This window comes from Eriocheir sinensis, unplaced genomic scaffold, assembly GCF_024679095.1.
Source record: "Eriocheir sinensis breed Jianghai 21 unplaced genomic scaffold, ASM2467909v1 Scaffold733, whole genome shotgun sequence".
NCBI classification, from domain to species: Eukaryota; Metazoa; Arthropoda; class Malacostraca; order Decapoda; family Varunidae; genus Eriocheir; species Eriocheir sinensis.
Genome location: NW_026112091.1, coordinates 106,331 through 120,588, shown reverse-complemented (window position 1 = coordinate 120,588; position 14,258 = coordinate 106,331). Strand labels below are relative to the sequence as shown.

Here is a 14,258-nt window from a genome sequence, read left to right as displayed (position 1 = left end):
TTTTCCTATTTTTAGTAACATTTTTCAGTACCTGATTTTCATACCAAAACAATACGTTTTTCAGTTCTTCTTAATGTTAAGTCAAGATACAAAGTTTGAAGTCCCTTCATGTAACTTTATTCCATTAAAACCTTACATTTAATTTTATTTTATTTTTTTTCAAAATCGGGTATGATGTACCCATGGTTAGTAGTGGTGTGACTTTTTCTAAGGTTAGTGTTCTAGGGTTAAAGGGGGCGGGGGCTAAGGGTAATTGGAGGGGGCTAATGGGAGTAGGTGAAACTCGAAAATAGGTCATGTGAGGTGTCAAATACTGGTTAAATGAGGTCAGCAAATTGCGTGGTGATAATCAGAGGGGGCGGGGGGTTAGGGTAAGGTGGGGGGCTATTTAGAGTAGGTGGAATTCGTAATTAGGTCAATTTCGTGGTGATAATTAAAGGGGGCGGTGATGAAAAGTAATGGGGGGGGCTAAAGGGAATATGTGGAATTCGAAAATAGGTCATGTCAGGCGTCGAATAGGGAATAAATCGGGTCAATAGTTTGCGTGGTGATAATTAAAGGGGGATGAGGTTGATCGTAATGTGGGGGGCTAATGGGAGTAGGTGGAATATGGAAATGGCTTCATTTTATTTAATTTTAATAAAAATAGCCTAATAATATACATCGTAAATTGACAATAACTCCATTAGCGTTCATCGTAAAGCAATTCTGAAAGTACCGTACGATTCCGCGGACGTTTCTAAATGGGGTATGTGCCCATTTCAAAGTTCATACTAAAAACTAAGCGATAAAATTCATGTTTTCTTATTTTTCGCAAAGAGGACCATACCCCCAAACACCGTTAATTTTGCCCGGAGCGTTGATTTCAGGCCATGAACGGCTTCCTCATCCTTTTCTACATAAGATGAAATGCCTCTGGGAAATAGAAAAAGGAATAAAAGCGGTTTTTTTCTGTAAAACTAAAAAATCTCCGAACATTCCTGATAGTTATATGCAAATATATCCGATAGTTTTTATCTTAAAGCAATTCTGAGGGTACCATTCAATTCGTCGGAGTTTTCAGCATCGATTAGGTACGCTTTCCAAAGTTCAGAGTAAAACTAAGCGAGAAATATCACATTTTCCATACACGTCGACACAACACCCGTACCTATGAAATGCTGTTCCATTTCCCGATTTCACGAGTTAGGTTAGAGTAAGAAACCAGCAATTCATAAGATTGTGTGTTGTGAGATGGGTCAAAAGAAGAAGAGGAAGAACACCTTGCTCTGCGATGCAGTGGTTACCGTGCATACCTTCGTTATAAGTCCTCAAGAAGAGAAAGAAGATTTAGATGCTAGAATTCGGAAATAGGTCATATGGGGTATCGAGTATGGGGTTAATGGGGTCAGTAAATTGCGTGGTGATAATTAGATAGGGCGGGGGCTCATGAAAATGTGGGAGGGGTTAATAGGAGTAGGTGGAATTCGTAATTAGGTCATGTTCGGTATCGAATAAGGGGTAAATGGGGTCCGTAAATTACTTGGTGATAATTAAAGGCGGCGGGGGTTAATGGTAATTGGGGGGGGGGGCTAATGGGTGTAGGTGAAACTCGAAAATAGGTCATGTGAGGTGTCGAATGCTGGGTAAGTGGGGTCAGTAAATTGCGTGGTGATAATCAGAGGTGGCGGGGTTATGGGTAAGGGGGGTTAAGCTATTTGGAGTAGGTGGAATTGGTAATTAGGTCATGTTCGGTGTCGAATAGGGAGTAAATGGGGTCAGTAAACTGCGTGGTGATAATTAAAGGGGGTGGCGGGGAAAAGTAATGGTGGGGGCTAATAGGAACAGGTAGAATTCGAAAATAGGTCATGTCAGGTGTCAAATAGGGAATATATCGGGTCAGTAATTTGCGTGGTGATAATTAAAGGGGGATGAGGTTGATCGTAATAGGGGGGGGCTAATGGGAGAACGTGGAATACGGAAATGGCTTTATTTTTTTATATTTTTTTTTATAAAAATTGCCTTAAAAATACATCGTAAAATAACAATAACTCCATTACCGTTCATCGTAAAGCAATTCTGAAAGTACCATTCGATTCGGCGGACGTTTCTGCATGGGGTAGGTGCCCGTTTCAAAGTTCATACTAAAAACTAAGCGATAAAATTAATCTTTTCTTGTTTTTCGCAAAGGGGACCATACCCCCAAACACCGCTAATTTTGACTGGGGCGTTGATTTCAGGCCATAAACGGCTTCCTCATCCTTTTCTACATAAGAAGAAATGCCTCTGGAAAATAGAAAAAGGAATAAAAGCGGTTTTTTCTGTAAATCTAAAAAATCCCCGAACATTCCTGATAGTTATATGCAAATATATCCGTTAGTTTTTATCTTAAAGCAATTCTGAGTGTACCATTCGATTCGTCGGAGTTTTCTGCATCGATTACGTACCCTTTGCAAAGTTCAAATTACAAACTAAGCGAGAAATATCACATTTTTTATACACGTCGACACAACACTCAAACTTACGAGTTGCTGTTCCATTAGCTTAACCTAACTCGATTTCACGAGTTAGGTTAGAGTAAGAAAACAACAATTCATAAGATTGGGTGTTGAGGGAAAGGTCAAAAGAAGAAGAGGAAGAAGACCTTGCTCCGCGATGCAGTGGTTACCGTACATAGTTCCGTTAAAAGGCCTCAAGAAGAGAAGGAAGATCTAGATGCTAGAATTCGGAAATAGGTCATATGGGGTGTCGAGTAGGGGGTTAATGGGGTCAGTAAATTGTTTGGTGATAATTAGATAGGGCGGGGGTTAATAATAAAGGGGGGGGGTTAATGGGAGAAGGTGGAATTCGTAAGTAGGTCATATTCGGCTGCGAATAAGGAGTAAATGAGGTCAGTAAATTACGTGGTGATAATTAAAGGGGGCGGGGGTTAAGGGTAATTGGAGGGGGCTAATGGGAGTAGGTGAAACTCGAAAATAGGTCATGTGAGGTGTCGAATACTGGTTAAATGGGGTCAGCAAATTGCGTGGTGATAATCAGAGGGGGCGGGGGGTTAGGGTAAGGTGGGGGGCTATTTTGAGTAGGTGGAATTCGTAATTAGGTCATGTTCGGTGTCGAATAGGGAGTAAATGGGGTCAGTAAATTGCGTGGTGATAATTAAAGGGGGCGGGGGTTAACGGTAATTGGGGAGGGACTTATGGGAGTAAGTGAAACTCGAAAATAGGTCATGTGAGGTGTCGAATACTGGTTAAATGGGGTCAGTAAATTGTGTGGTGATAATCAGAGAGGGCGGGAGGTTAGGGTAAGGAGGGGGTGCTATTGGGAGTAGGTGGAACTCGTAATTAGGTCATGTTCGATGTCGAATAGTGAGTAAATGTAGTCAGTAAATTGCGTGGTGATAATTAAAAGGGGCAAGGGGTGAAAAGTAATTGGGGGGGCTAATGGGAATAGGTGGAGTTCGAAAATGGGTCATGTCAAGTGTCGAATACGGATTAAATCTCGTCAGTAATTTACGTGGGGATAATTAAGGGGGTGATGAGGTTGATGGTAGTGGGGGGGTATAATGGGAGTAGGTGGAATACGGAAATGGCTTCATTTTATTTTCTTATATAAAAATAGCCTAATAAAATACATCGTAAAAAGACAATAACTCCATTAGCGTTCATCGTAAAGCAATTCTGAAAGTACCATTTGATTCGGCGGACGTTTCTGCATGGGGTAGGTGCTCATTTCAAAGTTCATACTAAAAAGTAATCGATAAAACTCATCTTTTCTTGTTTTTCGCAGAGGGGACCACACCCCCAAACAACGTTAATTTTGCCTGGGGCGTTGATTTCAGGCCATGAACGGCTTCCTCATCCTTTTCTACATAAGATGAAATGCCACTGGGAAATAGAATAAGGAATAAAAGCAGTTTTTTTCTGTAAAACAAAAAAATCCCCGAACATTCCTGATAGTTATATGCAAATATATCCGTTAGCTTTTATCTTAAAGCAATTCTGAGTGTACCATTCGATTCGTCGGAGTTTACTGCATCGATTACGTATCCTTTGCAAAGTTCAGAGTAAAAACTAAGCGAGAAATATCACATTTTCCATACACGTCGACACAACACGCATACTTATGAATTGCTGTTCCATTAGTTTATCCTAACTCGATTTCACGAGTTAGGTTAGAGTAAGAAAACAACAATTCATAAGATTGGGTGTTGTGTGATGGGTCAAAAGAAGAAGAGGAAGAAGACCTTGCTCCGCATTGCAGTGGTTACTGTGCATAGCTCAGTTATAGGGCCTCAAGAAGAGGAAGAAGGTCTAGATTTTATAATTCGGAAAGAAGTCATATGGGGTGTCGAGTAAGGGGTTAATAGGGTCAGTAAATTGCATGGTTATAATTAGAGGGGGCGGAGGTACTTGATAATGTGGGGTGGCTAATGGGAGTAATTGGAATTCGTAATTAGGTCATGTTCGGTATCGAATAAATGGCAAATGGGGTCAGTAAATTGCGTGGTGATAATTAAAGGGGGCGGGGTTGGAAAGTAATTGGGGGGGCTAATGGGAGTAGGTGAAACTCGAAAATAGGTCATGTGAGGTGTCGAATACTGGGTAAATGGGTTCAGTAAATTGTGTGGTGATGATCAGAAGTGGCGGGGGGCTATGGTAAGGGGGGGGCTATTGGGAGTAGGTGGAATTCGTTATTATGTCATGTTCGGTGTCGAATAGGGAGTTAATGGGGTCAGTAAATTGCTTGGTGATAAATAAAGGGGGCGGGGGTAAAACGTAGTTGAGGGGGCTAATGGGAATAGGTGGAATTCGAAAATAGCTCATGTCAGGTGTCGAATAGGGATTAAATCGGGTCAGTAATTTACTTGGTGATAATTAAAGGGGGAAGAGTTTGATGGTAATGGGAGGGGGGCTAATGGAAGTAGGTTGAATACGGAAATGACCATTTTATTTTTTTATATAAAAATAGCCTAATAAAATACATCGTATAATGACAATAACTCCATTAGCGTTCATCATAAAGCAATTCTGAAAGTACCGTTCGATGCGGCGGACATTTCTGCATGGGGTAGGTGCCCATTTCAAAGTTCATACTAAAAACTAAGCGATAAAATTCATCTTTTCTTCTTTTTCGCAAAGGGAAACATACCACCTAACACCGTTAATTTTCCCTGGGGCGTTGATTTCAGATCATGAACGGCTTCCTCATCCTTTTCTACATAAGATGAAATGCCTCTGGGAAATAGAAAAAGGATTAAAAGCGGTTTTTTTCTGTAAATCAAAAAAATCCCCGAACATTCCTGATAGTTATATGCAAATATATCCGTTAGTTTTTATCTTAGAGCAATTCTGAGTGTACCATTCAATTCGTCGGAGTTTTCTGCATCGATTAGGTACCCTTTATCGAATAAGGGGTAAATGGGGTCAGTAAATTGCGTGGTGAAAATTAAAGGGGGCGTGGGTTAACGGTAATTAGGGGGGGCTAATGAGACTATTTGAAACTCAAAAATAGGTCATGTGAGGTGTCGAATACTGGGTAAATGGAGAGAGTAAATTGTGGGGTGATGATCAGAGGGGGCGGGGGGTTAGAATAAGGGGAGGGGGCTATTGGAAGTAGGTGGAATTTGTAATTAGGTCATGTTCGGTGTCGAAAAGGGAATAAATGGGGTCAGTAAATTGCGTGGTGATAATTAAAGGGGGCGGGAATGAAAAGTAATGGGGAGGGCTAATGGGAATAAGTGGAATTCGAGAATAGGTCATCTCAGGTGTCGAATAGGGAATAAATCGGGTCAGTAATTTGCGTGGTGGTAATTAAAGGGGGATGAGGTTGATGGAAACTGGTTGGGCTAATTGGAGTAGGTGGAATACGGAATTGGCTTCATTTTATTTTATTTTTATATAAAAATAGCCTAATAAAATGCATCGTAAAATGACTGGCTTCCTCATCCTTTTCTACATAAGATGAAATGCCTCTGGGAAATAGAAAAAGGAATAAAAGCGATTTTTTCTGTAAATCAAAAAAATCCATGAACATTCCTGATAGTTATATGCAAATATATCCGTTAGTTTTTATCTTAAAGCAATTCTGAGTGTACCATTCAGTTCGTCGGAGTTTTCAGCATCGATTAGGTACCCTTTGCAAAGTTCAGAGTAAAAACTAAGCGAGAAATATCACATTTTCCATACACGTCGACACAACACCCCTACTTGTGAATTGCTGTTCCATTAGCCTAGCCTAACTCGATTTCACGAGTTAGGTTAGAGTAAGAAAACAGCAATTCATAAGATTGTGTGTTGTGGGATGGGTCAAAAGAAGAAGAGGAAGAAGACATTGCTAAGCGATGCAGTGCTTACCGTGCATACCTTCGTTATAAGTCCTCAAGAAGAGAAAGAAGATTTAGATGCTAGAATCCGGAAATAGGTCATATGGGGTGTCCAGTATCGGGTTAATGGGGTCAGTAAATTGCGTGGTGATAATTAGATAGGGCTGTGGTTCATGATAATATGGGGGGGCTAATGGAAGTAGGTGGAATTCGTAGATAGGTCATGTTCGGTATCGAATAAGGGGTAAATGGGGTCAGTAAATTGCTTGGTGATAATTAAAGGGGGCGGGGTTTATCGGTAATTGGGGGGGGACTAATGGGAGTAGGTGAGACTCGAAAATAGGTCATGTGAGGCGTCGAGTACTGGTTAAATGGGGTCAGTAAAATGTGGGGTGATGATCAGAGGGGGCGGGGGGGTTAAGATAAGGGGAGGGGGCTATTGGGAGTAGGTGGAATTCGTAATTAGTTCATGTTCGGTGTCGAGTAGGGAGTAAATGGGGTCAGTAAATTGCGTGGTGGTAATTAAAAGGGGTGGAGATGAAAAGTAATGGGGGGGCTAATGGAAATAGGTGTAATTCGAGAATAGTTCATCTTAGGTGTCGAATAGGGAATAGATCGGGTCAGTAATTTGCGTGGTGATAATTAAGGTGGGATGAGGTTGATGGTAACGGGGGGGGGGGGTGATTCATGGGAGTAGGTGGAATACGGAAATGACATCGTTTTATTTTTTAATGTAAAAATAGCCTAATAAATACATCGTAAAATGACAATAACTCCATGGGCGTTCATCGTAAAGCAATTCTGAAAGTACGGTTCGATTCGGTGGACGTTTCTGCATGGGGTAGGTGCCATTTCAAAGTTCATACTAAAAACTAAGTGATAAAATTCATCTTTTCTTGTTTTTCGCATAGGGGACCATACCCCCAAACACCGTTAATTTTGCCTGGGGCGTTGATTTCAGGCCATGAACGGCTTCCTCATCCTTTTCTACGTAAGATGAAATGCCTCTGGGAAATAGAAAAAGGAATAAAATCGGTTTTTTCTGTAAATCAAAAAAATCCCCGAACATTCCTGATAGTTATATGCAAATATATCCGTTAGTTTTTATCTTAGAGCAATTCTGAGTGTACCATTCGATTCGTCGGAGTTTTCAGCATCGATTAGGTACCCTTTGCAAAGTTCAGATTAAAAACTAAGCGAGAAATATCACATTTTTCATACACGTCGACACAACACCCATACTTATGAATTTCTGTTCCATTAGCCTAACCTAACTCGATTTCACGAGTTAGGTTAGAGTAAGAAAACAGCAATTCATAAGATTGGGTGTTGTTTGATGGGTCAAAAGAAGAAGAGGAAGAAGACCTTGTTCCGCGATGCAGTGGTTACCGTGCATAGCTCCGTTATAAGGACTCAAGAGGAGGAAGAAGATCTAGATGCTAGAATTCGGAAATAGGTCATATGGGGTGTCGAGTAGGGGGTTAATGGGGTCAGTAAATTGCGTGGTGATAATTAGAGGGGATGGGGGTTCATGATAATGTGGGGGGGGGCTAATGTGCGTAGGTGGAATTCGTAATTAGGTCATGTTCGGTATCGAATAAGGGGTAAATGGGGTCAGTAAATTGCGTTGTGATAATTAGAGGGGGCGGGGGTTCATGATAATGTGGGGGGGGGCTAATAGGAGTAGGTGGAATTCGTAATTAGGTCATGTTCGGTATCGAATAAGGGGTAAATTAGGTCAGTAAATTGCATGGTGATATTTAAAGGGGGCGGGGGTTAACGGTAATGGGGGGGGGGGCTAATGGGAGTAGGTAAAACTCGAAAATAGGTCATGTGAGGTGTCGAATACTGGTTAAATGGGGTCAGTAAATTGCATGTTGATAATCAGAGGGGGCGGAGGGTTAGGGTAAGTGGGGAGGGGGCTATTTGGAGTAGGTGGAATTCGTAATTATGTCATGTTCGGTGTCGAATAGGGATTAAATGGGGTCAGTAAATTGCGTGGTGATAATTAAAGGGGGTGGGAATGAAAGGTAATTTGGGGACTAAAGGGAATAGGTGGAATTCGAAAATAGGTCATGTCAGGTGTCGAGTAGGGATTAAATCGGGTCAGTAATTTACGTGGTGTTAATTAAAGGGGGATGAGGTTGATGGTAAGGGGGGGGGGGGTTAATGGGAGTAATTGGAATTCGTAGTTAGGTCATGTTCGGAATCGAAAAAGGGGTAAATGGGGTCAGTAAATTGCGTGGTGATAATTAAAGGGGGCGGGGGTTAACGGTAATTGGGGGGGGACTAATGGGAGTAAGTGAAACTCGAAAATAGGTCATGTGAGGTGTCGAATACTGGTTAAATGGGGTCAGTAAATTGCGTGGTGATAATCAGAGGGGGCGGGAGGTTAGGGTAAGGAGGGGGTGCTATTGGGAGTAGGTGGAATTCGTAATTAGGTCATGTTCGGTGTCGAATAGTGAGTAAATGGGGTCAGTAAATTGCGTGGTGATAATTAAAGGGGGCGGGGGTGAAAAGTAATTGGGGGGGCTAATGGGATGGGGTGGAGTTCGAAAATAGGTCATGTCAGGTGTCGAATAGGGATTAAATCTCGTCAGTAATTTACGTGGTGATAATTATGCGGGTGATGAGGTTAAAGTTAATGGGGGGGGGGACTAATGGGAGTAGGTGGAATACGGAAATGGCTTCATTTTATTTTTTTTATATAAAAATAGCCTAATAAAATACATCGTAAAATGACAATAACTCCATTAGCGTTCATCGTAAAGCAATTCTGAAAGTATCATTTGATTCGGCGGACGTTTCTGCATGGGGTAGGTGCCCATTTCAAAGTTCATACTAAAAACTAAGCGATAAAATTCATCTTTTCTTGTTTTTCGCAAAAGGGGACCATACCCCCAAACACCGTTAATTTTGCCTGGGGCGTTGATTTCAGGCCATGAACGGCTTCCTCATCCTTTTCTACATAAGATGAAATGCCTCTGTGAAATAGAAAGAGGAATAAAAGCGGTTTTTTTCTGTAAATCAAAAAAATCCCCGAACATTCCTGATAGTTATATGCAAATATATCCGTTAGTTTTTATCTTAAAGCAATTCTGAGTGTACCATTCAATTCGTCGGAGTTTTCAGCATCGATTAGGTACGCTTTGCAAAGTTCAGAGTAAAAACTAAGCGAGAAAAATCACTTTTCCATACACGTCGACACAGCACCGCTACTTGTGAATTGCTGTTTCATTAGCCTAGCCTAACTCGATTTCACGAGTTAGCTTAGAGTAAGAAAACAGCAATTCATAAGATTGTGTGTTGTGGGATGGGTCAAAAGAAGAAGAGGAAGAAGACATTGCTAAGCGATGCAGTGGTTACCGTGCATAGCTCCGTTATAAGGCCTCAAGAAGAAGAAGGTCTAGATTTTAGAATTCGGAAATAGGTCATATGGGGTGTCGAGTAGGGGGTTAATGGGGTCAGTAAATTGCGTGGTGATAATTAGAGGGGGCGGAGGTTCATGATAATGTGGGGTGGCTAATGGGAGTAAATGGAATTCGTAATTAGTCATGTTCGGTATCGAATAAGGGGTAAATGGGGTCAGTAAATTGCGTGGTGATAATTAAAGGGGGTGGGAGTGAAAAGTAATTGTTGGGGCTAATGGGAATAGGTGGAATTCGAAAATATATCATGTCAGGTGTCGAATAGGGATTAAATCGGGTCAGTAATTTACGTGGTGATAATTAAAGAGGGATGAGGTTGATGGTAATGGGTGGGGTCTAATGGGAGTAGGTGGAATACGGAAATGATTTCATTTTATTTTTTTATATAAAAATAACCTAATAAAATACATCGTAAAATGACAATAACTCTATTAGCGTTCATCGTAAAGCAATTCTGAAAGTACCGTTCGATTCGGCGGACGTTTCTGCATGGGGTAGGTGCCCATTTCAAAGTTCATACTAAAAACTAAGCGATAAAATTCATCTTATCTTGTTTTTCGCAGATGGGACCTTACCCCCAAACACCGTTAATTTTGCCCGGGGCGTTGATTTCAGGCCATGAACGGCTTCCTCATCCTTTTCTACATAAGATGAAATGCCTCTGGGAGATAGAAAAAGGAATAAAAGCGTTTTTTTTCTGTAAATCAAAAAAATCCTCGAACATTCCTGATAGTTATATGCAAATATACAACACCCAAACTTATGAATTGCTGTTCCTTTACCCTAACCTAACTCAATTTCTCTACGGAAAGGTCTTTTTCCTCTTCTTCTTGTGGCCTCTCATCAACACCCCATCTTATGAAATGCTATTGAGTTTATGGTACCTTAACAAAACCTAACTTGATTTCAACACCCTAATTTTCAACAGCACCGCATAAGTTCGGGTGTTGTTGAGAGGCCAAAAGAAGAGGAGGAAGAAGACCTTTCCATAGAGAAATCGAGCTAGTTGAGAGTAAGAAAACAGCAATTCATAAGAGCGGGTGTTGTGTGATGGGTCAAAAGAAGAAGAAGGAGAAGACCTTGCTCCGCGATGCAGTGGATACCGTGCGTGGCTCCGTTATAAGCCCTCAAGAGGAGGAAGAAGATCTGGACGCTAGAATTCGGAAATAGGTCATATGGGGTGTTGAGTAGGGGGTTAATTGGATCAGTAAATTGCGTGGTGTTAATTAGAGGGGGCGGGGGTTAGTGGTAATGGGGGAAGCTAATGGGAGTAGGTGGAATAAGGAATTAGGTCATGTTCGGTGTCGAACAGGGAGTAAATGGGATCAGTTAATTGCGTGGTGATAATTAAAAGGGGCGGGGGTTAATGGTAATTGGGGGGGAGCTAATGGAATGTAAGTAAAGCGATAAAAATCAGCTTTTCTTGTTTTTCGCAAAAGGGACCATACCCCAAACACCGTTAATTTTGCCCGGAGCGTTGATTTCAGGCCATGAACGGCTTCCTCATCCTTTACTATATAAGATGAAGTGCCTCTGGGAAATAGATACCTAAAAAAAAGGAATAAAAGTGTTTTTTTTCTGTAAATCAAAAAAATCCCCGAAGATTCGTGATAGTTATATGCAAATATATCGGTTATTTTTTATCTTGGAGCAATTCTGAGAGTATCATTCGATTCGTCGGAGTTTTCTGCATTGATTAGGTACCCTTTGCAAAGTTCAGAGTAAAAACTAAGCCAGAAATATCATAGTTTTCTATATCTAGAGCCTGATCTTGAGGTCACAGTTTTTGCTCCCAGTTTCATTGTTTATTTTTTTCTATCGGGGTAACAAAAATATTAAAACTTATTATTCCGCTTGAAATCGTCAAATATTATGTGTAGAAGATGACGACAAATCCAGTGTTGTCATCAGAATTGCTGTACGTTTAGAAATAAGGGACATATATGCATTTTTACCGTTTATTTGGGAAAAACATGAATGTTTACTTAATTATGGACGAACAAGATTCACATGATGCAGAATGTGACGAGGATTTCAAAACTGGTCTTGGTTTTACTCTATAATGAATATGAAAAGAGTTATTCGCAGTTTTCTACATCTAGATCCTGATCTTGACGTCACAGTTTTGCTCCCAAATTCATTGTTTATTTTCTTGTTATCGGGGTAACAAAATAAATAAAAGTTATTATTCCGCTCTAAATCGTCAAGTATTATGTGTAGAAGATGACGACGAATCCAGTGGTGTCATCAGAATTGCTGTACGTTTAGAAATAAGGAACGTTTATGCATTTTTATCACTGATTTGGAAAAAACACGAACGTTTGCTTAATTATGGACGAACAGTTGCCTCGTCCAATATCAGTTAAGGTGGCCAAATACTGACCACTGGGGAGGCGTGGACTATTACAACATAATTTAGAGGTGTGCCGGCAGGTGTGTGAGGTGCCAGGTCAGGTGTGCCAGTTTTAGTTACCCCGTTAGGAGCGATTCTAACACCCGACAGTTTTTCTTACGTTATGTTACTAATTATCGTTTGCAAGAGACGCCACAACGCCCCACGCATTCATTGTCGATGGGGAAAGGCTTGCCTACACTGGCGTTAGCGTAGATAATGTAATATTGCAGAAAACAAGGTAAAATATTCTCGGCGGGCAGTTTGACTTGTACCCCGTAACATATTTTTCGTTTTCACGGCTAAAATACATCTTTTCTGCACTCGTCTCATGTATCCACGTGTGCACGGGCGTGGAAGGCTGTCGTGGGCTTATGGGCGTGATCGTAAGTAGCTTTGTTTGTGAGAAAATAAGGATATATATTTTTCGTGGCGGGCTTGGGGCAGAACCCTAACCCGTGACATATTTTTCGTTTTCACGGCTACAATACATCTTTCCTGCACTCTTTTCATATATCCACGTGTGCACGGGCGTGGAAGCTTGACATGGGCTTACGGGCGTTATCTTAAGTGGCTTCGTTTGTGAGAAAATAGGGATCTATATTTTTCGTGGCGGGCTTAGGGCAGAAACCTAACCCGTGACATATTTTTCTTTTTCACGGCTATAATACATCTTTCCTGCACTCGTTTCATATATCCACGTGTGCACGGGCGTGGAAGGGTGCCATGGGAATCGAACCCGGGTTCTCTTGTTTGTGAGCCGAGTGTGCTAACCACTGCACCACGAAGCCCCCTGCTGGGTTGGGAGGAGGGGTTAGTTTGCATATATGGACATTTTTTGTGGTGTGTCGTGAGTGGTGGGCTGGTGTAATAGTGGTTTAAGTCTGGTAATTCCTTGGATTTAGTATATTTTACAGAAACCACTACATGCCTGAGATGCACCGCCCCGCCCCAACCCACCATCATGACCTGCCCGCCCCCCTGGCATAAATTGGTAAGAAATGCATGCTCTTAATGGATATTCCAGTCCATAGCTATGTGGGGTGTGTTGTTATATATACCCTTGACTTGTATTCCTTTACTGTAAGATTCAAAACAATTCTAACCTAACCTTGGGAGTAGTAGTTATGTATATTAGCTTTGCCTACCATTTTTGTGACACTGACTGTTCATTTCTGATAACAAAAATATGATGCCTGTTATTATTTATAAGGTTATATTTTCCAGAAACTCCTAAATGACTGACTCTTCGATGTCTGAGACGACCCACCCTGCCCTGCGTCATGACCTCCCAGCATAAATTGGTAAGAGATGCATACCACTGTTGATGGTTGCACAAGCCTATAGCTGTGTGGGCTTTGTTGTGTTCATGCATAGTTACCCTTGAACTGCTTCCTTTACTATTAATAAAAAAAGAAACTAACCTAATCTAACCCCGTCTGAGAATTTACTTTAAAAATTTCTCGTATTCCGTCTGTACCTTGATTCATTGGTACTACTGCTCTCGTCAGTACCTATATGATGCCCTTTATTATGGGGATGGTGCTATTCTACAGAAACCGTGCGCTGAATGGGTGACTTTTCAATACTGGAGGTCCACTCCCTGACGCCCCGCCCTGCCCCGCCCCGCACGTCATGACCTGCCCCGGCGTCAGTTGGTAAGTAATGCATGCTGTTTATGATTATCCAGCACACAGCTATGTGGGCAATGTTGTTGTCATATATATTACCCATGAGCTGGTTCTGTTTACAGCAAGAATCATTACCTTATAAAACCTAACGTGTGCTTCTGATGCAATGCATTGTCCGAGGTGTGATCAAATCGCTAGGAAGTTTAGTGTTATTTAATTGCAACCAAACATAATGAACTCGAGCAAGACCTAACATGACACCTGACTGACCTGTGTCTCTGCCAGAATGCAATGTATGGTTTAAAACTTTTAGCTTTTTTTTTTTAAGTTTTCAATATTCTGTAAGCTGTTAGTTAGTATGTATTAATTAAGGCTAAAATACTAACATAATGTATTAAACCTCCTGTGAAATGTCGCTAATATGTAGATGTATATTGTATACCCTTACCACCGTCAGGGTAAGTGTCAGGGAGGGATTTTTAAGTCTCCTCCACCAAATTGACTGA

The 14,258-nt window shown here is 41.2% G+C and overlaps 1 protein-coding gene across 10 annotated transcripts in view; it reads left to right on the top strand.

Moving 5' to 3' along the window:
- Window positions 1-13,948, top strand: part of LOC126994160 (uncharacterized) — a 90,560-nt gene extending 76,612 nt beyond the window's left edge. For all 10 annotated transcript variants that reach the window (XR_007748854.1, XR_007748851.1, XR_007748849.1 and 7 more), the window contains 3 exons: window positions 13,039-13,115; window positions 13,349-13,425; window positions 13,678-13,948. Coding sequence is in view for 1 of the 10 variants with exons in the window: in XM_050853410.1 (XP_050709367.1) it covers window positions 13,039-13,111 (73 nt within the window). In the remaining 9 variants the exon portion in view is untranslated. The remainder of the gene's footprint in view (window positions 1-13,038; window positions 13,116-13,348; window positions 13,426-13,677) is intronic.
- Window positions 13,949-14,258: the final 310 nt, after the last annotated feature.